This window comes from Schistocerca piceifrons, chromosome 2, assembly GCF_021461385.2.
Source record: "Schistocerca piceifrons isolate TAMUIC-IGC-003096 chromosome 2, iqSchPice1.1, whole genome shotgun sequence".
Taxonomy (NCBI): domain Eukaryota; kingdom Metazoa; phylum Arthropoda; class Insecta; order Orthoptera; family Acrididae; genus Schistocerca; species Schistocerca piceifrons.
The window spans coordinates 205,097,866-205,125,640 of NC_060139.1; the positions used below are offsets into that span (position 1 = coordinate 205,097,866).

The window sequence follows — 27,775 nt, forward strand, 5'->3', positions numbered from 1 at the left end:
TCCTGATGAAGCAACTGTTGGTTGCGAAAGCTTGAATTTTGTGTGTATGTTTGCGTTTGTTTGTGTGTCTATCGACATGCTAGCGCTTTTGTTTGGTAAGTCACATCATCTTTGTTTTTAGATATATTTTTCCCATGTGGAATGTTTCCCTGTGTTATATTCATTACAATGTAGGAAATTTATAAAAACAACTGTCTTGTTCCCTAGCCAAAAAGGATAAAATTATGTACATATCACTATATCATGACTTGTCACCCCAGTGCATACTAAGAGAAAACTGGCATTTCAAACTTAAACAGAAACAGGAATAAAAAGAGCAACAGAGACATGTTCCAGTTATTTAGGATTGAAACAAAGCAGTGTAACTTCTGCAGAAGATGTGCAAATGAAAGAAATAGCAAAATTATAACAAGCAGATGATGGGAGAGAGTGAGCACAGGGGTATATGGAAGAAAGTGAGTGGACTTGGACTTTAAGTAACACGCAGAGATGGGAAGAATACATATGTAAGTAGGTGAGATTTCAGTAATGGATTACAATGAGAGAAAAAAGAATTTGGCATATGAAAAAGCAAAGTCACCACATATTAAGATTATTTAGTAGTGAAACGGTTACAAAAGTAAGTAAATTACTGTTTCAATGTTGCACATCATATACTTGTGCTTCCCCCCAGTTGCTCCAGATAACCTTATTCCATCACACTTCTGAATTAGTAAAGATGTTTTCAATAGTGCAATAATGATGTTTTTACTAATACTTACCCATTAATAGAGCAGAAGTATGGAGTGTTGTAATATAATGTCAAATTGGATGCAAATACATCAAGTGCACAGTATTTCAAATAACGGCAATGGCTAGATATCTCAGGATCATGTCCAACACATAATTCATGTTCCAAGTTTGCCTGTAAAAAAGATGATAGAAACTTGATATAGACATTTAACAAGATAGCTTTTAAAGAATGTATAATCACGTTTAGAAATTGCAATAATGACACATTGTTTCTGCAGGTTATTTATGCTCACCTCTGTGACTGCAAGCTTGTATGTCTCCATGCTGCCTGAAATGTTTGGTAGATTGATAGTGTCATTGCCAACTTTGACACTTTTGAGCCACATCAAGTCTTCCTGTGGGATGATGTGTGGTGCAGCTGCAAAATTTGTGGACTTCAGAAATGAACCAAACTAAACTTTTGGAAGAGAGATTTAAATTTAGATATTAAATGATTTTAGCCCTCAGCAAAGCATTTCAAGGAGTATTTCATAATGGTGCCACACACAATCTCTAACAAAGGTTTAAATGCTGCTTTTATCTTCATTTTCACAACATATTTTATTTACTGGATTTTATGTAAACCCCATGTTGCTTACAGTTTTCTTAGCAGTAGTTTCAGTGATTTGGTTGCCACTTCCACTACTACCACAACTGCCATCACCGCTCTTTTGATTGCATTCATAACAAACTTCCTCGTCTTTGATTTGCTCACTGTCTGCAAGTTCTAAGTGTTCATGTTTTCAAATATTGTCCAGTTCTAACAGTCCATTTCCCCCCTTAGTGTCGTGCATGACGTTTCCTATATCGTTAGGTACTTTTATTCTTCTTCCAATCCTTTCTGTTTTTTTGATAGAAGAATCTCCTGACATGGAAGTTAACAAATTTACTACTTTCTGGATATCACCTATTCCTACTTAGCATAAACATTTTCAGTATCACTCAATATTGTCTGTCAATCCAGTAGCCATGATCAAAACATCATCGATAAACGTCCAACATACTGGCAAGTAATTAATTTATTTTTAAGAGATGTCCAGTAATTCAGTAATCAGTATAAAAACAATGCACATTTTCACTGCAAAAAAGATATTTCAGTAACTACATCTACAACTACATAAATACTCCACAAGCCACCACACACTGCATGACAGAAGGTACACTGTACTTCTGCTATTCATTTTCTTTCCCATTCCACTAGCAAATATAGTGAGGGAAAACTGACTATCTATATGCCTCATACAAGCCGTAATTTTTCTTATCTTATGTTCATGGTCCTTGCACTAAACATATGTTGGCAGTAGTCAGCCTCAAATCTGGTTCCCTAAATTTTTTCACTAGTGATTCCTGAAAAGAATGAAACCTTTCCTTTCCACATTACTCTATCCTATGGAAACCTCTTCACCTATACATAATTGTAGAAGCTTACACCCATTTGAATCTGTTTCCTGTATTCGAGCCTTGGTCTCCCTCTACAATTTTCAACCCCTTCCTCCTCCTTGCTGTTAGCGAACTGATGATCCTGAAATGCATCAGGATGTATCATGTCAACTGATTCCATTAAGTGATATCTCTTTCCTTTTCTTTTTAATTCAGTTAAGTAGCTTCTCATCAGTTATTTGATCTTACCATTTAATTTTCAAGATTCTTCTGTAGCACAACATTTCAAAATCTTCTATTCTCTTCCTGCCTGAACTGTGTATCATCCATGTTTCACTCTATACAAGGCTACACTCTAAACACCTTCAGAAAAAGCTTCCTAGCATGTATATTTACTTAAGTATTAAAAACTTTATTTTTTCCAAAAAATGCTTTTCTTGCTAATGCTGGTCTGCATTTTACATCCTTTCTACTTTAGCTGTCAGTTGTTTTAATACTCAAATAGCAAACTTATCAAATAGGTTTAGTGTGACTTTTCCTAACCTACACTACTATATAAACACAAGATATTCTGTGTTACCAAAAATCTAGAAAAGTTCTTGACCTATTTACTTTAGATTTTAACATGTTACTCTAGTAAACATAAGCTATATTTTTTATGCAGCAGTGTACAAGTTTTCTGTTTAATATGACTGAGAAAGCAAATGCTGTGCAGTGAAAATTTACAGTTTTCTTTTCTTTCTCATAGTCAGTTTTAACATCAATAGCAGGGCATTTAAACCATTAGAGAATTTTTATATTTCATATATATCCTTTTTTCATATATAAAATTTAAACAAAAATTGTATACACAGCAATATGCTGTTTTGTTATGTTCTTGCGCAGTCTGTTCTAACAGAATGCAGGAATGTGTGTTCACAGATTAAACTTTTATAAATACTGTCACTGAAGTTACTACTCACACAGATCCAGCAGCTGGAGATGTCTCTTGCACTCAACATACCCATGATCCCAACTGATTTACCCACTCATTTTAAGTGAACTCAATTCTCAATCAAGGTTTTGTTTGCAATAACAATAAACAAGTCTGAAGGTAAGGGAGGGAGGGGGAGGAGAGGAGACTGACAGAGAGTAGAGGGGGGGAGGGGAGGGGAGGGGAGGAAATGGTCAGAGGAGGGAAGGAGGAGATGGACAGAGAAGGGGGATGAGGAGGAGGAGGAGGAGGAGGTGACAGACAGAAAGAGTGGAAGGAGGAGGTGATGCACAAAGAGAAGAGAGGGAGCACAATAATATGAGCTGGGAGAAGGGGGGAAAAAGGAGATTAGGACATATATCCAATTCCCATACACATTTAGCATACATATTAAGCAATGGTGAAGCATTGTTGGGTTCACCAGCCTAATTATACCAGCATCACCTGATTTAATTAAGTTATATTCTATTACCCTCATTTTACTTTTGTTGCAGTTCATCTTATAACCTCTTTTCATAACATCAACCAATGCGTTCAACTGTTCTTCCAAGCTCTTTGCAATCTCTGCAAATTACATGTCATTGGCAAACAGCAAAGTTCTTATTTCTTCTCTCAGAGTTTTAATTTTTTCCATACTTCGCTTAGCTTTCCTTTATTGCTTGCTCAAAACATTCTTGTAGCTATAAATTGAATATAATAAATTAAACTACATGGAAAATCAGAAAGCAGCAACATAAGTAAAGGTAATGCCTTATTTTGCTGTTCTTAGCTTAGAAAAGGTAACAATTAATTGTATTCATGGTGTGCTTGCAATCAGTGGTTTTTGAATGAGCTGTTACACAAAAAGTGTGAAGATACTCAATAATAACACGAGCACAAATTTAAATGCCTATACATTGCACAGATTAGTAGGAACATCTGTTACCTGTACTTTTATGAGTAGTAGTTGACGTTGCTGCCATTGTTGTTGATGGTTGTGGTGGAGGTGGAGGTGGGGGTCCATGAATTGTTGTAGAATAGTGTGGTCTGTTAACTTGTGTTGGCCGGATACCTAATGCGGGAGCCCCAGCAAATGCATATGATGGAGGCCCTGGAAGTCCTGCAGCACCAGGAGCCCCTGCTTGCCCAAAACGATCGGGTGCTGTTGGAAAATTAAGACAGAACCTTACAGTTCTTAGAATCATCTACAAGCTTCTTCCTAAGTAAAGAACTTGCTATTATACAATTATATTTGAGCTTCAGTAATATGCATCACCTCTTTAAGTGTACAAGCTTCCATAGTAAATATTAATCTACAAAATTTATTTGTATATCTGTCTTAAAGAAGATCTCCATTTTATAGAGAAAACTAGTGTGGGTCTGTTGCTGATTAAAAACACTGCTAAAACCATATTTCAGCACAACTGGTAATAAATAAGTGTTATTCATAAGAAACATTGATCAACACATTTTTTTGTAAGGATGGAATTTTCTGTAATGCAGCTGACTGTTACTGAAGCTTTGCTGTATAGCAGTTCAGTTTCAAGATGAAGACTCTAAACACAAGACAATAATCTTACTAATTAATAGGCATTTTTTGAAGAACATAAAAACTACTGCTCATTGCAAGGCAGCTTACTAGAAAAGTTGAAATATGCATTACAATAAGCATTTCTTTCTTTCTTTTACTGCCCTAGTTCATATTCCAAGGTCTTTAGCAAATTCGCTGTGCAACAGTTTTAATGGCCTCATTTTCTCAAACAATTTCTCCTCTTTCACTGAATGACTATTCTGAAAGCTAATAGCATAGTAACCTTTCATTTATGCTTTATTCTATGTTTCAGCAATTAAAATTCATATTGCGTGCAACAGAAGTTTGTTTATAATTGCTTCAATTATCATCATCCCATTTACATGGGCAATCAAAGAAATTTATCCAAGAGGGTGCAAGATTCTAAAATCACCATTTTTCATATAACTGAACTGGTGTGTTTGAAAATGAGTCCCTCGCCAAGAACTAATACCGGTGGCATGTATACAAAATTTATGTTATCTCTAACAATTGACAGTTGTTCCCCTGGAACTTTTAAAGTAGATTATTTAGATAATGCAAGTGGCAAGCATATTTCAGTAGCACATGGAAATTCCACTTTAAAAACCAACAAGTTAAGAAATATAGCTAGAAAATATTGCACAAAAATTAATTCACACTCCAATAATGTTAGGCTGGCAATGAAATTTACGAAAACTGAAATTTAAAAAAGAATGACTGAGAAAATTCTCTTGAATGCCAACAAAAATAAAGAACACATAATCTCTCTTTAATGTTCCTCAAAGTGGAGGAACAGGGATAAACTTTTAAAAAACACTCATCTGACTGACGACATTGTTTGCACACAGAATTTCACAGCTCATCATGTTCATGGATTTACTGCATTACTTTCATATTTACATACTTTAATTTATACTGGAATAACTATGAATGGAAAAACATGCTTTTCTAAGCTAAATTTTTTTTGAGCTGATTGGGTGAAGTGTAACTCAGGGCCATTATGCTAGATGAAGCTTTTCAACCTCGAAATTTCTCATTTCTTCTTTTACCCGAGCCCATGAAATGGTTTTTTTGACTGATGTATTTGGCTCCATAGATTACAGCATGACTGTTCTACAGTAATTTTATTGCTTAATACCGAATGTACAATCAGAAAGCTGATGTAGATCTATGTCCACAGACAGAGGGTAAACTGCTACTGTGTATCCACCACTGCACTTGATGGGGAGGTAGCATCCATAGGGAAGTTGGGGATGAATGATAAATATCTACTGCAACCATGTTTATGTTACACTAGGAACTGAAATCTGAATACACATGCCAATGCAGGTTGTAGGGGCTGGTCCCTTTCTGCACTTCAATAGTTTTTGACACTATTACGACACAGTTCTGTAATGGTTTCCACCTGTCTTGACTACAGAGCAGTACCAAAACCGTTGCTGCAATAAGCGATGGACATAATTTCTGGTCAACAGAGTGAAAAAACGTTATAGTCGTTCTTAAAGTCACAATATTTCCCTTCACATTCTGGAATGTTAGATACACAGTTGACTAGAGTCACACACAATCATTGCTGAAATTTGACAGAATACTATTATGAGTAAAAAAAAACTTTGCTCCAGGTTTTGAGGTGGTATTTGAGAGGGGGAGGGGGAGGGGGAGGGGAGAGGGGGGAGAGGGGGGAGAGGGGGAGGGGGTGAAGGGGAGGGGGAGGGGGAGGGGGAGAGGGGGAGGGAGACAGCAACCCTTGCAGATGCCTATATCTCACTCAGTACATATGTACTACTTCTGTGGAGCATATGCATGGCAGTTTTTTCACGCTGTGTTAGGGGTTACATCTCCCCACATACAATATGGGATCAAAAAGTAATGGGAATTTTTGTTTTTCTTCTGATTTATTCAACAACATCAACTTCGTCCCTTTCACAGTAATCCCCCTTCGATATAACACACTTGTGCCAATCCTTTTTCCAGCCTTGGAAGCACTTCTGGAACTCATTTTTGTTATGACGTTCAGCTCCTCCAGCGAATCTGTTTTTATCTCATCAATGCTGGCAAAATGATATCCTTTCATGGATCTCTTCAGCCTCAAGAATAGAAAGAAGTCACAGGGGTGGGGGGCATGTTCAGCAAATATAGTGGGCTGAGGCAACATAATGGTTTCATTTTTGCCAAAAAATCATGAACAAGCATTGAGGTGTGAGAAAGAGCATCATTGTGATGCAATTTCCATGAGTACCTTGCCACAATTCTGGTTGGTTTCTTTGGATTACTTCAGGCAAATGGTGCACAACTTCCACGTAGTATTCCTTATTGACCGTATGACTAACAAACTCCTGATGCACTACCCAGCTGTAATCTAGGAGAACAGTGAGAAGAACCTGCACATGTGATTGAACTTGTCCAATTTTTGTTGGTCTTGGCTCTTCAGGCAATCCCCACCCATGTTTTGTCACCTTCTTTAGGAGTTATGGATTGTTGTTGACTTCATTCAGCAATTCCTGAGTAATGTCTGCATGACATTGTATTTGGTCAAAATTCAACAATTTTGGAAAAATCATTGCTGCTACACATTTCATGCCCAAAACATCCAAAGAAGTAGCTTGGCATGAGCGAAAAGACATCATCTGCAACCCCTCTGAAGGTGATTCGATTATTTTTCAGAACCCCTTTCTTTACTTCTTCTTTGGATGTTTTGGGCATGGAATGTGTAGCAGCAATGTTTTTTCCAAAATTGTTGAATTTTGACCAAATTCAATGTCATACAGACATCACTCAGGAAGTCAATTTTTGAAAATATATCCAATTACATTACATTGTCATCAGTAATTAATATGCTAGCCAGATTGGTCATTGCCTTAAGCATAATCTCAATCCTCTTTGACTCATAAACGAAAAGCCTCAATCAACATTTAAAATTTTGTGCTTCTCTTTATTCCATTTTTCCACGCAAAATTTAACCAAATTCTTTGATCCAGCTTTTCCACAGTTAAAAATTCACTGAACACATGAAAACAGATATAACCTGTCAACAATAAATTAAATATTAAAATCAGATGAAAATGCAAACATACATCAGGAACATGTGTACCGGTACCAACATGATAAAAAAAACTGTAGAAATCAGATTAATAAAGGCCACAAAATTTAAAAAATTCCCATTACCTTTTGATCACACCTCATACATCATAGAACAATATGGTCACGGAATGCAATATGCAGAAGTGATTAACAAAAATACGTGGTGGAATAGATTGCTATAGCTACACTCAATATGTTTTGCTAGTCATGGTTAAACGTAATACCCTCAGTGCTAATTTTTTGTAGAATGCTTTTATTATTACCGCATGCTGCAACACCCCTGAAGCTTATTTGATATAATAAGTGGCACCTTGTCTTAAATATGGATTAAATGTAAAAGGGTGTACTCAAAATGGAGGAAAATATACCATAGGTCCCAATTCTAGCCATTAGTGACAATGCTCTGGACTGCAACGTATCACTTGAACACCTAGAAATATTTTTATACAACTGTATGAAGTGGAACAGGTAGAATCACCTAGGAGGGTAATGATTTGTCCTATGCACATGGTACCTCCACCAATTAGGAGAATCCTGAACTGTACAGTGCAATGATCTATCATGAAGTCCATAAACATGAAAAACTTTTGCTCATTTTTTTTGTTGGTATCCTCAACAGATAAACATAAAGGAGTTAAAGGAATCTAGAGATGTCTAAGTTTTGCAACTGGTTAGTTTCATCTACGTAAAGGGATTAGGGATATGATCCACGTACCACTGCAAAAAATATGATAAATATTCTTGTTAAATACTGTTAGGATATTCTAGGGAATAAGTCCACGAGAATGAATGGCCACTGCCAAACTGTGGACAAGAGCAGAGATGACCATCCAGTGATGGAACGCACAGCTGGGCACAATGTGCTCAAGTCAACAGCTGCTTTACAGCCCACACCCTCTGGATCCTTACAATCAGCACCAGTTTCTGTGAACTTTGCAGGTGGGTATTCCCCTTACAACACATCTTTTGCTCCTGTAATCCTCTTGGCCTCAGTTTCCACCAACTCACTGCACCCAGACCCTCTACCCAACAATCTTCCCTTCCTTTGTCCTGTCACCCCCTCACAATCCATGCCTCCATGTCACCACCTTGCACTGTCCGAAATTACCAGCTCCAGATCCTGTATGTTGCATTCCTATCCCACATATCTGCTGCCTCCCTCCACACTACTAAGTACCCCTTTCCAACCCTTCCTCCCACTTCCCACCCTTTTCTCCCTCTACCAATCCTCAGTGATTCTATTGTTCAGTGAGTGATCTGCTTTGCTCAAACTATTTACATCCTGCCACAATTTTCCTTACCACCAAATAAGTATATATAGGGATAGAAAACTGAGGATGTGTTAAATGATGATCAGTTTGGCTTTAGGAAAGGTACAGGCACCAGAGACGAATCTCTGACATTGCGGCTGATAACAGAAGCAAGACTAGAGAAGAATAAAGACACATTTGTGGTATTTGTTGACCTGAAAAAAAAAGCATTTGAAAATGTGCAAGATGTTCAAAATTCTGCAAAAAATACTGATCTGCTATAGGTAAAGATGGGAAATATACAAGAGCCAAGATGGTACAATAAGAGTGGAAAACCAAGAAAGAAGTGCTTGGATTAAAAGGGGTGTAAAACAGGGATGTAGTCTTTCACCACTATTGCTAACTCTATACATCAAAGAAGCAATGACAGAAATAAAAGAAAGGTTCAAGAGTGAATTAAAATTCAAGTTAAGAGGATATCAATGATGAGATTTGCTGATGACTTTGCTACCCTCAGTGAAAGTAAAGAAGAATTACAAAATTTGTTGAAGAGAACAAACAGTCTAATGAGTACAGAATATGGATTGAGAGTAAATCAATGAAAGACAAAAGTGATGAGAAGTAGCAGAAATGAGAACAGTGGAAACTTATCAGGATTGCTGAGTACAATGTAGATGAAGATAAGGAATACTGCTACCTAGGCAGAAAAATAACCCATGATATATGAAGCAAAGACGACATAAAATGCAGACTAGCACTGGCAAAAACAGAATTCCTAACCAAGAGAAGTCTACTAGTATCAAATATAGGCCTTAATTTTAGGAAGAAAATTCTGAGACTTTATGTTTGGAGCACAACATTACGTAGTAGTGAAACATGGACTGTGAGAAAACTGGAACAGAAGAGAATCAAAGGAATTGAGATGTGGTGCTAAAGAAGAATGCTGAAAATTATGTTGACTGATATGGTAAGGAATGAGAAAGTTCTCCGAAGTATCAATGAGGAAAGGAAAACATTGACAAGAAGAAGAGACAGGATAATAGGACATCTGTTAAAGTCATCATGGAAGAGGGATGGAAGAATAATATACCATAGCACATTAAGAACCATATTGTATACGGACTTCCTTCCCTTGACCAAGTCCCTCCAAATTAAATATGTGAATGTAATAGCAATACTATTATTAATAATTGTATAACATACCTTCTGATGTGCACGATGAAGTACAGTGGGATCTAATTAGTACATTTTTGAAGGGATAAGTGGGAAAACATACCCCAGAAAAATACTGAATTTGTTAATGTCACTCACACACACACACACACACACACACACACACACACACACACACACACACTTTTATGATGAAGGCCTTGGTGGCCAAAAGCTCACTTTCTGACAGTGTTTTTGTTGTGCCTACCTGTAACTCAACATCTTCACTATACAGTGAGTAGCAATATCATTGTCATAATATTGTTACATTCCATACTGGATTTTCCATTGTTTGAATCTGGTAACAATTTTTTATTTTTTTTATTTTTTTGGTGGTGGAAATTGGAAATGCAGAATTAAGGGTACCAAATTTAAGGATTTGGGGTAATAAGTGATCACACTTCCTGACATGCTATCACAATAAATTATAATTCAAAATGTGCCTTTTCAGGAACGTATTTGGAATATCACACCCAGAAGTTCTAAAAATTATGCTTCAGTATATAAGAAGCAAAAATGTGTCAAATATGTCAAAATTGGCTAAATCCAATATGAAATCTGTGAGTCCAACTTTCTGTGCCAAATATTTTGCTTTAGCAAGAATAATAAAACCATTAGTCAAAATATTCAAAGCTTGAGTGTCTTTGATCCACTTTAGTGCCACATTTTCCAGTTCTGGAAACTGACTGTCATACACTTGTTTTCATTTGCTGTGTCCTCCTTCCAAACATGCCACTTCAGTTGTTTTTATTAGATCACTATTGCATTTAACATTGATGAAGGAATGTTCAGTTTTTGTGCAATATCCACATGCCTCATCGGTGAATTTTTGTCCACCATTCAACCAAAAACGATCACAGACAGAATCAATCAATTGCTAAACATGGACAAAGAATACCATCAACTGAGTTACATGCTAATAAATGTTTAGTTTATTGTTTATCCACAACTTCACACCTGCCTTTCCTTAGTACTCGCCTGTAGAATTCTGAAGTTTTGACGGCTACTGCCAATCTATATAAACTATTCCCATGCATCATTTCTACAACAGAAAATGATCTGTTTGATGCACAAAGCTGCCGGCCCTAAACAGAACTGCCTCCCCGCATGTTCCTTCACCCCATGGCTGCAAACGTCCTACTCCCACCTTTCCCAGAACTCTCGGTGGCAAAGTTGCAGCAACCAACTGCCAAATTGGAAATGGTAAGCTGGGAGGGAGAATATGTAAGCAAGTCATTTTAAACAAGTAATTAATGCAATTGGGACTGGGACTTCCATAATGAATGTACTACAAGTGAAAATGTTGCAATGATGGACATACTAATGAGATACCATTATATACAAATACATAACTGTAGGTAAAGAGTCCAAATATGAAAAAAAAATCACAGAAAGAAAATGTCTTTATATCTCTATAGATGTATTATTTTGTTCTAAGAATGGCTAAGTGTCATTGTTGAAATGGGCCATTTGGTTGATGCCTCCTGGCTGAATATCCAACAACTTTTTAGACTAATCATATACTTAAAATCACATTCCCCAGATATACTTTCAGTGTAAAACAGGGTGACTGTAGCTACAATGATCAATAATACCACACAAAGCTGCAACAAAAGGTGTGAAAGATCTTTCATGTCAAATACCTCACTTCTTAATCCAACAAAAAGTGATGGTTTGTAGTTTCCAAGAACTACCAATAACATGCAAGTATCAGAAACAGATGTCATACTCACACATTAAATGAAACCAATGGTTTTTGTAAATCAGTTCTTTCATACTCACCAAAAGCACTTAACATAAGAGCTGGGGTAGCAAAGTTTGAGCTTCCACTGGATGATGAAACTGGAAACAAAATGAGACATTGATGACATAACAAACAAGAAAGAAAATGCTTTTTTTTCCTAACTGAGCACAAGATGTTTCCTTTATATCTTATGATTCACAGTTTTATTTTAATATAATTTAGCAGTATTCCAAAGTAAATGCTAGTAAAAAGAACATGAATGACTATATAATTAATGTAAAATTTACAGGGGGCAGAATGAATGGCCAGTGCTTAGTGTCAGGGAAGAAAGAGTGTTAGGTTGGGGAAGGTAGGAAAGGAGCAGCCAGTTACTCAGACCACGAGTTCCCAGCTGTTGGGGGGGTGAGGATAAGAGTGAGGGGAGGCAAAAGGTGTAAATGCATGAAAACCTTGGGTCTGAATGACCTGCCCATGCTCTCCAGCCTTCCCCAGTCTATCCTCCTTTTGTCACCAAGAAAAGAACATAACTGTTTTTCATACTGAAGGTGAGCGATGGTCTGGTCTCATTGTAATTTTACATTTTTTGGAAATGAATGTGCCTTCAGTACAACAAATGTGTCAGATAAATTGAAGGCTTCTGCTATAAACAATGAGAACAGAGTTATCACATGCAACAGGGTAAGAGATATGCATTATTCCCAGTAACTGATAGTTCCATAATAAAGTGAGAAATGAAAGCTTCAGCTCTAACTTTTGATTCTCACTAATGGGCACTGCCAGGATGTGTGCATAAAAATACTGGAAGCACAGCTGCCAATAGTAGTAACTAGTAGTAACGTGTGGAATCTTCATGCAGGAAATGCATTTCAGGGATGATTTTATGACTATGAGGATGGTATGGATGAATAATAAAGGATCTGTATATGTTCCTGAATACAATGCACTTGAAAATTTGTTTCTAATCAGGTAAATTTATTCTGTGTTCCTTACCATAGTTTGCGTGAATTTATGTAACAGGGTGATGGCAGAAATGTTCAGGGCCATCCTTTATATTGTTTACATGCTTTAGTAAGGTGTTTGTTAAAATTATATTTATACTGTGCTGAATCAAAGATTAATTACTGAGATTGTTATACTTTATTATTGCAAATATTGATAACACAAGGCTTAATATCAAAAAGTAAAACAAGTCAGAACTTTTAAATTTTTATCTGTGAGAGGTTTCACAGAAATGATTCATTCATTTGCCCAGCAAGTAAATAGTGATCAATGCTAAAACCCATGTTCAGTGCACTCAATTTGCAAACATACATCTTGACAGGTCAGGCAACACTGGGAAAATCTATTTTAAGAGATTTGTTTTATGAGTGTAGCAGATTTTAAACATTTGAGGGCAATGCCATCACTTTTGAATAATTGCTGCTTGAATGGAACAATGGCTACAAAACTTGACACTTAGGTTGGAGGATTAGTGTTTAAATGCTTGACTGTGAACTCATTTTAGATCTTCCAAAAATCCCTAAATTACTTAAGGCAAATGGTACAATGGTTCCTCTGAAACAGACATGGCCAATTTCTTATCCTAACCATTCTTGCATTTGTGCTCTGTCTCTAATGTTTGTTGTCAATGGGATGATGATGATCTCGGTTTTAAAATTCAAGAAACTTCCTGGATGCTGCACACTTACATTGATGTTTAGCAATCTATTTGGTAGCTAAAATAAGTACCGTATTTACTCAAATCTAAGCCGCACTTTTTTTCCTGTTTTTGTAATCCAAAAAACCACCTGGGGTTTAGAATCAAGTGCAAAGTAAGCAGAAGTTCTGAAAAATGTTGGTAGGTCCTGCCACAACTACCTCCTGCCATCGAATATATGTAGCGCTACAGAGGCATGCTTTGCAGGTGCAAAGATAAATACTGGCGCCAAAACCTCTGTGTCAGTAAAAAAAAAAAAAGGTGGAAGATAAGCTTTTTTCCTCTGCCCCGAGTTTTGATCACTGCATTTTCACACATTATCCAATGAAGAAAATACAAATTTTGTATTGTTCATCTTCGAATGTAGCAGCATTTCAATATACTACGAAAATCCGACTGGCAAGACTGTTTGGGATCTTTGTCATTATGGGAAACTATGTTCTGAATTTTTTCCTACCTGTGAGAAGAGATGGTTGCTAATATGAACTTTTATGAATTGTGAATCACATGCAGTATTCTCTTCACCATAAGAATAATACGAATATAAACATTTTGTCATGTATTCTTTCGTGTTTGCAGCTATCTCATTTAAATCCTGTCTGCCTAATAAACTATGAAACTAGAGTGAGACAACAGCAAACACTGAAGAATACACACATTATGTCATGTTTATATTCGTATTATTCTTATGCCCAATAGTGATACAGTCAGAAATGAAGCACAGCAATTGACTAGATTTTTAAATCTAAGATGACTAATTTTGGTGTAGAATGTAATGTACTAAAAGAGGTGTCTGCAAAGATTTTCAAATGGACAAAAATTTTTGCAAAACTGTCGTTCAGAACATCTTCTATCATACACAGTCTATTATTTGGTTCTTGTTGATCATTATCAAAGAAAGCAGCAGTGTAAGTAACAACAAATAGCAGTCTCTTGCCATTGTTTCGCTAATGAGACGATTCCTCTTCTTTAATTGTAGGCGGCGGTACCGCGCACAAAAGCAAGCCATGCGGTGAGTGGTGACAGGTCGTAAACACTCATTATCAGAAAGTGACAAACAATGCATGGCACAATACACAATACAGTAATGCATTTTCAGCTTAGAGTGACGTAAACACCTATAACAAAGAGAATGGCACTTATCAGATCAAAGGGAAATAAGCAATCAATTCTAACCAGACGAAGCACGTGAAAAAGGAAGGCTACCCGTATAAATACAGACGGAGTGCCTGACGCATAGCAATGGCTACCTGGTAAAGCCTAACTGCTAAACTTATGACTCGAACCAAACTACTGTAGCTGTATCATCATTAATTCGACCTAAATTATGTCTCATATTATAATGGACCAACTTTGTTTCGATTTGGAGGTGCGGCCTAAAACTTTTCTCTCACCTTGAATTTTGAGTCTCAAAATTTCAGGTGTGGCTTAGATTCAGGAAAATTTTTTTCCTTGATTTAGAGTCTCATTTTTCAGGTGCGGCTTAGATTTGAATGCAGCTTAGATTCAAGTAAATACGGTAAATTATGTTCAGTTAAACAATATGTAACATTTTATTGGAAGGTAGAGCTATATTTCCATGTAGGAGGAACTAGCAGGCAGAAATTAAAATGAGTAGCTTAGTACCATTTTACAAATTCTGCTTTAATATAAATCCTTTCCATAATAAATAAATGAAAACTAAATACTATAATTCAAAAAGTTAACAATAGTTTGGAAAAGAACTGAGAAAATTAGAAGGGATTTTGTGGGTTAGGGAAAAAGAATCACATATCCCATAGGAGTCATCAAAATGGCCCGAAAAAGTAAGTAAACGCCAAGAGATGTAACTGTGAAAAGGTAGCCTAATAAATGGTATATGAACAATTTAAAACTTTTGTGTGTGTGTGTGTGTGTGTGTGTGTGTGTGTGTGTGTGTGTAAGAAGAGAGAGAGAGAGAGAGAGAGAGAGAGAGAGAGAGAGAGAGAGAGAGATATACCGTTACTTGTCAGCTCTAAAAGAAACTATATTTATTATGTCCTCAACTTGTTCAAACATTACTTACCAGGCTGCACACTTTCTGACACATTGGATGTCTGATTTGGTTTCACTACTACCAGAGATGTCAGTTTAGTGACGAATGAATACTGCAAGAAACAGAACAAACAATAAATTTTTAACTGGGTGCTAAAATTTTAAGGAACACAATTGCACATCCTCTTTCAGTTTACCTATTTACTCAGTCAGCTTTATAAATGAGAATTGTGATAGGGGTTGACAGAAAATTCACTGGTAGTTATGAGATGAATAAAAGTAGCAGTAAAGAAATATTTATTTGTCACTGAATTTTGAATTTTCAGTAAAATATAATTTATCTTTGGAAAAACTAAGGTTTGCCATATATTTTGTGTACATGAAAACAGGCTGTCAGAGTTTTCAAATTAGTGTCTGTAATTCAAATTTCTATAACCATGAAAATGTTGCGAGATTTTCTACATTTCATTCATTTTTAAACTGATGAAGAAGCTAAAACTTAACCTATAAATATGAAAATTGGACAGCGTCTTCCTTCAAAGAGCACTTGGAATGTATGGTATTAATTAGTTTATGATTTTAATACATCAGAACAAAGATGTAGTTATGAAGAAGCATGACAGCGGATTGAATAGTCAGGTAGGTCACAGGTTCATTCTTACTTAGTCCAAAAGAAAAGTGAATGGACAGTAGGTATATGTTACTGGAATGAGTCATTCAGTTGTTCCCAAGAGAACATACATTTGTATCATCTATTGCTTTATCTGATTTCCTATTTTCCTAAGGTTCTGGCAGAAGATTTCCTGCATTTTGTCATCTCAGCTATACCTTTCCCCTCTCTTCCATATAATTACATGATGTTTCTGAGGAAATGTTTCTGAGGAAACTGCCTTCTGTGTCATAAGCTTTCAACTTCAATTTATATTTTCCTTTTGCACCAGATATTAGTTCCATGAAGCCCCTTGCAAGGACCTACAAAATCAGGCCATGAATAATAATGATTTTTAGTCTTTAACAACAATCAGCAGCATTGAGAAATGAGGGGAAATAACAAAGAACCTTTCCTTATTCTGGCAGTGATGAAAAGGTCAAAAAGAGTGAGAAGGGCTGAGGGGGTGGGGGGGTGGGGGGGTTGGGGGGGGGGGGGTTGGTGGGGTGAGGTGTCAAGATGCAAACAAGCAAGGTTCGTCATAGTTACACAGTCTGTTGTTTAGGTCTTCAGTCAAAATACTGGTTTTGATGCAACTCTCTGCGCTACTCTATCCTGTGCAAGCCTCTCCATCTCCTAGCAACTACTGCAACCTACGTCCTTATGAATCTGCTTATCTTATTTATCTCTTGATCTCCCTCTACGATTTTTACACTCCACGCTTCCCTCCAGTACTAATTGGTGATCCCTTGATGTCTCAGAATGTGTTCTACCAACAGGTCCCTTCTTCTAGTTAGGTTGTACCATAAATTTCTGTTTTCTCCAATTCTGTTCAGTACATCCTCATTAGTTATTTGATCTATCTGTCTAATCTTCAGCAGCACCACATATCGAAAGCTTCTATTCTCTTTTTGTCTAAAACTGTTTATCATGCATGTTTCACTTCAATAGATGGCTACACTCACAAATACTTTCAGAAAGGACTTCCTCACACTTAAATCTATACTCGATATTAACAAATTTCTCTTCTTCAGAAACTCTTTTCTTGCCATTGCGTCTACACTTCATATCCTCCCTACTTTGGCCATCATCAGTTATTTTGCTTCCCAAATAGCAAAACTCATCCACTACTCTGTCTGATTTCTTAATCTAATTCTCTCAGCATCACTGATTTAATGCGACTACATTCCATTATCCTTGTTTTGCTTTGCTGACGCTCATCTTGCAGCTTCCTTTCAACACACTGCCCATTCCACTCAACTGCTCTTCCAAGCTCTTTGCTGCCTCTGACAGAATTAAAATGTCATCGGCAAACCTCAAAGTTTTTATTTCTTCCCCCTGGACTCCTACTCACCAACCATAAAACTGAACTGCTGGACTATCCATAACACACACCTGCAGTGACAGCTTGAGTGCCTTGGCCTTGGCTGCTGCTGTGGCATTGTCCAACTTCTTGTCATCATGGTCTGGTGCCTGCCATGGGTATACAGGTGTCTCATCCAGGGCCCCAGCCACAGCAACCTTCTCAAGCAGCTGTTGCACTGTTAGGAAAGCCCATAGACGTTCCAGAGAAGGGGCATGCCTGTAAAGGAGCATTTATTGGCATATGTTACATTCCAACATAGTTGAACACAAATGAGAAAATATTTAAAATATCTAATGCAACAAAGTTCCTAGGAATTTAATCTTTAGTCAGAAACTGGAGAAAAAGCAGTTAGCAACACCTGACTGTACCTGAAATCTATTAGTTTAACCCATGAGACACATACCATTTACTGCTCTCTGTAACAGTTACATATTCCTAAAGCAAAATATGAATATGAAGAATCTAGTGAAATAATCGGCTATATGTTGAAATCCCATCTGTTTCATTAACAGCAAACTACAAAGTTTGGCATGAGTCTGCTGAAAGCACTGACATCAAACTGACAATGAAATCATATAGTATACACTCAAATAACATGTGTTGGGTTTAGAGCAAACAATTAGGTGGAGCAAGAGTCTTCTAGGGATGCTACAATCAAATGGGTTTCATATTAAAACATAAATTTTACACATGTGACACTCCGCTGCAGTCAAAGGAGCATCAATTGGTCGTTTGAAAATCCCATTCCTCATATTTCTGATAACTCACTATATCATGGAACTTATCTATAGCCTTCACTGTACAATCATTTAAAAAGGGCTATGACTGCCTGCGTCCTAATGCTTGCCTCACAAAGTGCAAAGCATAATCGTATTTTCCTGTGCCAAGATGCCATCAGTAGTTGCACTTCCATCCAATCTGGCTGTAAAGTGACTGTCTAAAGGAGGCTGTTTCACATGATATGGTCCACACCAAGTTTACAATTCAAACACTTCAATAGCACTTCGATGTTGAATCACCTACAGTTTATGGCCAGATTTATTATGATTATCAGAGAAAAACATAACAGCTGTTTGAAATCCACCTACTTTGTCCAAGTGCTTTGACAGCAATCAGTATCAGTAGCATCTCTAATGTTAAAAATTGCAGAAATTAAAAGACCTAAAGGCAGTTTATCAAAATTGTGTCAAATGATGCAGGCAAAAAGCAGAATTGGTAGCTATAATTATAAATAAAAATGTTCCAAAGGCGAATACTCTAAGGGGAAGATGAAATTTTAAGCTTCAGTGGGCTTAAGTAACAATCGAATGCTTGTAATTCTTCATGCTTTCCTGGCTATCTGTTGACATCTTGGATATTCTGGAATCCAGCCAGATGTTCGCGTCATTCTTGCACGATATTTCAACAGCGTGCCTCGCTGTCTTCTTCAGGTGCTACCTGGGACTGACAGCGAGGCACGCTGTTGAAATATCGTGCGAAAATGACACGAACATCTGGCTGGATTCCTGAATATCCAAGATGTCAATAGAATGCTTCCTAATAAATATTTTGACTGATAATGACTGGAGGTATTCTTGCTGTCCAGAAAGCTAGTGAGATGAAAATTAAATCTGACATTGTCTTGATCTGGAATCACTTCTCTCACAGTAACAACAGACTGGGGGAATGTGCAACATGAAAACTTGATTCATTGTAAAACTATGTGAACATCTTATTTGTATGTGATATTGTCATCTGTTACTTGTGCTGCCTCAACAGCATTCACAAATGAGTGAATAAACCAGGGAAAAAAATCTTTGAAGTGAGACTTATAAGTAGATTGGCACTGTCTGATTCAGTCCCAGCCATGAGCATTTTCAACTTTTCACAGTGTAATGAATAGTCCATTAAACTGATATACATGTGGCCATTTTCACTTCAGAATCAGAAGTTGCTATGATCATTAACAGAGTAGTGGATTACCTCATTACATAAATAATCAGTGGTAAAGCATTTAAGTAAAGCTCAAAGCAATATGTTTAAAACCAGTTAAACAGCCATATAGACTATCAGTTATGACAGCATATGTACAGTATCGTGACTGAATAGAAGGATAAACTGAATTATGAAACGTTTGGGAATTTAATTACTATCTTACAGAGCTGTTCAGATACTTAGTTTTAGGTTCCATGGATAATTTGCATGATAAATTGTAATGATATCGACAACACAGCCACTCTATTAGCAATAAATATCTGGAGTGTTCTGCTCCAAAACTGGTTGTGATTATAAATAAAGTACTTACAGTGAAGCGGACTTATCTTCATAATGACATATCCAGGTTGTGGCTGCCCTGACTACCAAGTCTGTTACGTACTCTGATGAAGTTTCCAAACAGCACTAGATTTTATACGGACTTGAAATGTGTGACAATTTGGTATGTTGCAGCATTTTACATGTTAGTTTCATTACTCTGTTTTCTTTTTGGTGTTTCATCCACGTTTTGCAATATTACATTCTTAATTAGCAAATTATTTTGTCTATGCTTTTCTTTGTGACAGAACCTTACTTCTGAAACTACTCTAATACTGTAATTAATCTGTTACATGTGAAACCAAACCCATTTTAATTAAATAATGAATCATGGGACTTTATGTCAAATAATGGTAGTGAAAAACTATTATCTTTTTTCTAAATGATGGTCATAATATTGAAACAAAAGGTTTCTAAACATCATTCCGCTTGTTCACTTATAATATGGTTGTCAGTAACTTTCAAATTATGTAGTCAGTACCTCTTTGATCCTGGTGAATCATCAGGGCGAGGTTCAGGAACTAGCCACAGAGGACGTAGCTTGTGAAAGTGTGCCTCTCCTGCTGCTCCATCTCCTGAGACAGATACTTCAGTCAACTGTTTTTCATCATTTGCGGGAGACAGGCGCCCTGCTACCACCAATTCTGACCCTCTAAATAATGCAGGGAAGTGATCACGAGTTGTTGAGTTCTCCTCTATCTGTAATGAAGTACAAAATGAAGTAATTACAAGAAAATAAAGACTGAGATAGGTAATGAAAAGAGTTTCACAGCATTAATCCACACTAAAAGTATGCTGGATAGTTTTAGCATGCATAATTTTAATGGCTGGCAATTTACCCTCAGAGTTACTGGATCCCAAATAAGAGACATCTTTCCATTTCATCCAATCCTCTAACTCTCCCTTGACCCAGGGTCCTGGATGCCTTTTCCAAACTTTACCCCTTTTCCTAAACCTTCCCAGTCCTTTTCCTTCATCTCTCTTCCTTCCCCTTCACTCCTTCTGACAGAAGGAGCCACTGACTCCGAAAGCTTGCAAATTTTAATACCTTTCATTAATTGTAGAAGCCTGATTGTTAACAACTCACACAAATTCATTCTTCTTTTACTGCTATAGCACATTTCTGTCCCATTAACTGAAAATGAAATTGAGGTACACAGGACAGGTAAGAAAGTGAGCTGATTCTAGGTTGACAAGGCATGTTCTTTGTTAGTGTCCATAAAATTATAATGGAAGATGGGTAGATGACATTAGAAAACATGCAGCAGCAACATGGTTGCATGTATTTGAAGAGTGTAATTCCTGGAAAGATCTAAGGAAGTCTTCGTAGAGTATTACATCTAAAATGGCTTACAATTGTAGTTTAATGCAATTACTGATAATGTTTAACCTCCACTGTTACAAATATTTGTCTGTTGGCATACAATGGAATTTTCTTAACGTTATGAAAATGAAACAACATACATGTTGGAAGCTCCAACCAGCTATACAATACATAAATGCTAAACATTTATTTTTACAAATACTGATATTCTTGTAACCCCATAAAAAGTATTGATGGACTATGTGGAACAGTTGACAAATTTCATTACATCTGTGTCTGGCAAGGGCCGGCTGATCATGTGAGATCATATAGTTGGCTGATTTATGCCTAAGTGGCCATGAGCAATTGTGGCCACGAGCACACTTATTCTCTGTGAGTCAGCTCATGTCGTATTCAGATCTAATTGATGCTTCCCTGGATGCAACAACTTTATGAACTCTGCCTGATAATGAAGCAGACTATTCTTACTGCTGTGCAAGCTGTTGCCTGTGTATGAGCTTGCTACAGTGAAGTAAAGCTTTGGTACCAGCAGCCTGATATACTTATTCAGCCAACTAACTACAGTGGTTTCCACCATCTTCTTTCAATATTATCATACTTGTCTTATGCTAGACTGACCTGCATATTGTTTAACCTGCATGCACAGTGATTTAATTGTGCAAATTCTTTAATTTTCTTATATCCCAAAGCAATTATTGTATTTTATTATGAACTTATTGATTTTTGTTTCATATTGCAGTGCGCTTTCACAAGTTTTGTAAATAACTGATGGGACAGAAGAGTGAATCACAAAAAATATTGTTTTATAGTTCAAAATGTTGCATTATGTATTACCGTACTTAAAATCACTGTGTGAAATTACCAGTCACGGTGACTCACTCAGTTGGGACTGGTATGATTAAATATGCAGATAGCCAAACAGAACTGGCAGACTCTGAGAAAAATATGATTTATGTTATAGAGGGTTATAAATGTGTACAAAGAGAATGACCCAAACACAAATATATTATTAAACATGAAGGTTTGACAAAGTATCACTAAGACTGGAATGGAGAAAGAAATTGATAGTGTCCTTTCAAAATGAATCATCCCAGTATTTACCTTACGTGATTTGTGAAAATCACGGGAAATCTATGTTTGCATGTCGTGAAAGATTATCATGAACAGCCATCACCCAAATAGAAGTATAGTTTCTTCACCCTTGCAACGTCACTTGGTATCAATACTAGAGTATGGATGGTACAGTGCATGAATTTTTGGGGACACAAGCAGACTAGAAAAAGAAATAAAACACAGTGGTTGTTAATGGTAGATGGTCACCCCATGTACTACTCTGGAACAGGGCAGAAGCTGAGCCAAGAGGCCAAATTAAAGTACTGTATAGAAACAAATACATATGACAGGAGACACATGGAATTTGGGTATCACTCTTGGCACTTACACACACAATTAGCCTGGATTATTCCTAGTGCTGCATTTTGGTCACAGCTGTCCTCAGATCAAAATAAAAACAGAAGCATAGATATAATGTGTTGCATCAACAACAGAACTGAACTTTAAAGCTATTTAGATGTATATACAATCTATATTTTGGTCTGATGATAGCTATGGCCAAAATGCACCATATTGAATAAGCATACTGTGATCTAGACAAAACCTGTTAGTAAGTGCTCAGGATTTACTTCTTGCAGTATCAGACACTGAAAGAAAGTTAGGTATTTTACATTTGTCTAGCATCAACACACACAGCTTTTTGTTATTTGTTTTTGTATATTGCCAAATCATTAGTTGCTAATAATATCTTTACATTTGGCAACCATTCTCCACACTTTCCTAGACTCTGCAGCAAAGAGACTATGGACGATACGATTAATATCATCATCTGTCCTACAATTGCATGGGTATGATTTAGTCAGTTCTAAAGAAGGATGTGTTGTTTAAACCACTGAATCAGTAAAGACCAGCAAAAGAATAAATAAATGGTTATTGTTCATAGACTTAGTAATGTACAGCTGGTACTCTCTAAGAAAGCTCTTCATTAGATGGCCCATTACAGTGCCTGAATTGACAGAAATATTAATATCTTGACCAATATTTAATACTTCTAACTGCAAGGATAAGTGTTTATGTTATAGCACTACTCCAGGATGGGAGGTGTGCTGGTCGAAGATCTAATCTGCCTGATGGATTAACAATGAGGGTCACTGTGCTGGCCAGCCTCAGTGTCACTTTTAGGTGGTTTCCCCACATCTCACTAATTGAATGCGAATCTAGTACCAAATTGCTATCTCAGTCACACAATTTCCAAACACTTAGAAAACTTTTGTCCACTTTCACATTAATAACATTGCATGCAGGCAGGCAGCTGAGGTACACATTCTCCCCCATGTGGAAGGGGGGGGGGGTAATAGAGTGGTGACAGGGAGGGCATTCAGCCACCCCTGAAACTAACATAATCATGCTGACTGTGCCGATGCAGAACAAAGGCATAATAAAAAGAAGAAGGAATATTAAACGTTTCTCAGGTGCTATGAGACGACACAGTGTTTTAAGCGTCTAACATGTCAATAAATAAAATGATTTCAAACTCAATTATACACAACATTTCTTCAGCCTTTAAGTCTGTGTCACTTCTGCATTCATTCATTGATACCGAAGCCTTAAGCACGGTGGCCAGTGGCATTGTTAGGGCGAGTGGTGATCACAACAAACTTCGACTTTTCACAACTACCAAATTTTAAGGAGAGCTATAGCTTGTCAATGTCACTGGCTGTTACTTTCTCATGCATTGCTTGCACTCCCTCGGCATGAATCAGGCCTGGTTTTCAAAAGAGCAAATGCAACCGAACTCAAGCGAAGGAAAGTTAACAAACAATTTGCTAGCGTTCACCACCATTCACTTACACTGGATGGAATGGAAGAGAACTTATGATAATGAGGATACCCTGTAATGCTGGGGTCGACGGAAGTGTCTGATCCCACGCGTCTGCTTTGACCCGTGACATTCGGGCGTTGTCGTGTGTGACGTCATGACGGCGCGGAGTTTGGCTTGTGAGTGTGGCGTGGTTGTAGATATCGTCGTGTTGTGGTTTGTTGTGCTCTCTGGTGGTATGTTCAGGGTTTTCGTTTGTGTGGTGTAATGTGCTCAGTTTGCTTTTGCTCATTATCCAGAATTGTTCGATTGTCGGCTGTGTTTGTAGTGGAATTCGTTTCAGTGAGTTAACGATTTTGTGTGAAGGTTAATTTAGTGTTGTTCACTGTAGATCGTGTGGTAATTTTAGTAAAATTAATCGGCTGTTGTTTTTGTTCAGGAATGGATATGACGGATAAAATTAACAGTGCGCAGGACAAGGGAAGTGTTCGATCCCAATGTACGGTTGTGTATGTTGATATTGGTATCGGGAGACGTTTTTGTGCTATATAGGCCAAGGGAAGTGTTTGATCGTAATTTGTGGGATCGGGAGCTGCTGTTGAGGTATATAGGTCAAGGGAAGTGTCCGATTCCAGATGATATTGTGTTTAGTGGTATTTGGGGAGTTTTGTAATGTCGGTTTTTTTCGTCGTTTTGTGTGGTTTGTATGGGGGTGGGTGTCTAAATTTGTTTATATTTAGTTTGCCCCCATCCAAAAATACCCCATTTCCCGCGCTTGTCCCGTTAGTGTCATTAGGCTTTTTGTGGAAAATGTGTATGTTTGTTTTTCGATGTATTTTCGTCCTCATAATGTGTACGTACCGACTTTATATGCGCCATATTGGAATCATGGTTTATGGTCGTTTCCGCCATATTTGTGACGTCATGGGTCTAAGCAGACGGGCGGGATCGGACGCTTCTCAATATTGTAGACTATCAACGTACTGACCGTCTGAGGCTGCGTATTGACAATACTAGAAATATTGATAAGCAGTATTGATGAATCTCAAAATATCCTTAGCATTGTCAATACATACTGAACTTCTGAGGTCAAATACTGACAGTTCGACAACATTCTCCATTCTGAAGCTGACAGTGCTTTTGTCGATAAATATCGAACATGTGCAGGCCCTGGAGCTCTCTTTCGTTAGTTATCTCTGGTTGTTAACAATGAAATTATACTTTGAAAAAATGTCTCTAAGTCAACGGATGAACAGCAAATGCAAACTAAAGCTGTGTTTGAACATGACTAGAACTGTTTGAACAGTTTACGTCACAGTTCGGGAAATATCGGGTTCTGTTCGATATCTTGATTTGCTTTCAATCTATGGACTCTCGCTGGTACTACCAACGACTTGTCTTAACGTTTGTAATGCACTTTGGGTTTTAATTATAAAAATAACTGTGAAACATGGACTGAAATGTCCTCAAGGATGTAGATCATGCGTAATAACAACAACCAATTAACAAATGAAAAATTGCCGTTAAGATCGTCCAATTCTCAAACTTTCGATCGCCCCGAGATCTAGTGACGTCTCATGGAACTATTTCAGAGTCGGATCTAGCCGCTGTAATTCATTCTCATGATAAATATGACAATCAATTTATTACTACGTATTTCGTTCGTTCGGCATTTGAGTCTTGTTTAATTTTCCGGATTCTTTCAGCCAAATGTTGCCATCTTGTTTTCAAACAGATTAAATATGGTGACATTTCTTCCTTTAATTTTAATACACTAACAGGAATTGAACTGTTTATTTGTAAACTACTTTGTAAATCATTACAATCTCACATAAATGAATAAAATATTGTCCTGGATTCAGTCAAGTTATATTCTAGGGAACAACATTTTCATCCTTTCTTTTACCTTTACTAAATGTTAGCCTACATATTAATACATGTCGGTAATATATAAGAACCAGAGAATTTGTTCAGACAACAGGAGTTGTGCAGTAGTAGGGTGGAATGCCATTTCGTCCAGTGGTTCACGAAATTGTCAAATTTTAAACATTGCTATAGCGTAGTGTTGTACTAGTTCCTAGTTTCTTAAGTATCCATCACATTCGCGTTGTGTGAGTGAAATGTTACGTGATTGTTCGAACAAGCTTGATATTATATCGAACGCTGCGGTGTAGCGGGAACTCTCGAGCCTGCTGGAACACGAATATCATTTGCTCAGCCCTAACGCAAATAAAATTTTGCCACTTGCAAAGTTCCGGTGCATTAATTTCAGTGTTTGCAGTGACTCAATTATTTCAACCTGTTGACTTTTTTTTCGTTTGATTTAGTAGAGTATCTTTGAAAACAAGGCACTCACTAAAATATCGAACCATTATAACACTTTAAAGACAGTTAATTTTTGTACTTTTTCACTTGTTGCTGCAATATCTGTGTAGTTTGATTGAATTACATTTGCTGGATGAAATAAATCATTTCATAGTGCGAATAACATATTATCACATGAGGACATGTACTTTCATTTGTTTACAACTAAAATACTAAGATGTTGGAAATGGAGTGACACTTCACTCTTTAACTAGTCACTAAATCCCTCATTAACCTTACAAACTGTTTTACCAACATGATCAGAAGCAATTACATTCATTCTGTTCTTTAGTTCTTCTATTTTTGAAACCAGCAAATGATAACTGAGACAATTATTACCAGGTTTCCAAATCTGAAATTTTTCATTTTCGCCAACCATTTTACCACGGAAACAGATTTTTGTGAGAATTGTTTGAAAAATAAATGGAGGATATCTAAATTTGTATGTAAGTATCAGACAGCTTTAAAACAAGTTCTAATCTACTCAACAGAGGCTCGGGATGCAATGAAACTGACAATTTGGGAATTTCTCGTCAAGGTATGAACAGTACAAGTGTTTGGTTTTCCTTAACATATGAAAACAGTTCTTTGATTTCGACACAATGGCATTAAGCTCTGTCAAACTCTTTCGCAGTACATAACTGAACAAGCTGAAATTATGAGCCCAGCAAGTGTAGTGAATTAAATTTTCTCCCATAATTACCTTCAGTAGTTCAGAACATTTTAACAAATACGTGCAGAATCAGTTTCTATACGAGCATATTAACTTGATACGGCGCCGCGGCCGAAGGAAGCGACCGTAAAGACATAGCAGGTGGTGGCTCATGTCGGTACCAACGACGTGTGTTGCTTTGGATCGGAGGAGATTCTCTCTGGTTTCAGGCGGCTAGCAGAAATAGTGCAGACTGCCTGTCTTGCTTGCGAGATTAAGGCGGAGCTCACCATCTGCAGCATCGTCGATGCAACCGACTGTGGTCCTCTGGTGCAGAACCGAGTGGAGGGTCTCAGAGGCTCAGGCGGTTCTGTTACCGTGTAGGCTGCAGATTCCTTGACTTGTGCCATCGGTAGGTCAGAAGTCCACTACACACAGGAAGTGGCTACACGGGTAGCGGGGGCTGTGTGGAAGGGACTGGGTAGTTTTTTTAGGTTAGAGGGTCTCAGGAAACCACAGAAAGCTATAGTTCAATTCTTTTATCTTGGCGGCTCGCGCATGCCCGCCCAGATGCGGGAGATTGCTGCGTTGCCAGTTGCACACGA

General features: G+C 37.3%; 1 protein-coding gene across 1 annotated transcript in view; it reads right to left on the reverse strand.

Moving 5' to 3' along the window:
• The window catches only part of LOC124775261 (inter-alpha-trypsin inhibitor heavy chain H4-like), a 208,940-nt gene that overhangs the window by 8,056 nt on the left and 173,109 nt on the right, over positions 1-27,775 (reverse strand). The window contains exons 10-16 of the mRNA XM_047250099.1: positions 20,440-20,657; positions 17,696-17,882; positions 15,683-15,764; positions 11,981-12,040; positions 4,050-4,265; positions 1,026-1,150; positions 762-904 (exon numbers count right to left, since the gene is read on the reverse strand). Coding sequence (XP_047106055.1) covers positions 762-904; positions 1,026-1,150; positions 4,050-4,265; positions 11,981-12,040; positions 15,683-15,764; positions 17,696-17,882; positions 20,440-20,657 — 1,031 coding nt within the window. The remainder of the gene's footprint in view (positions 1-761; positions 905-1,025; positions 1,151-4,049; positions 4,266-11,980; positions 12,041-15,682; positions 15,765-17,695; positions 17,883-20,439; positions 20,658-27,775) is intronic.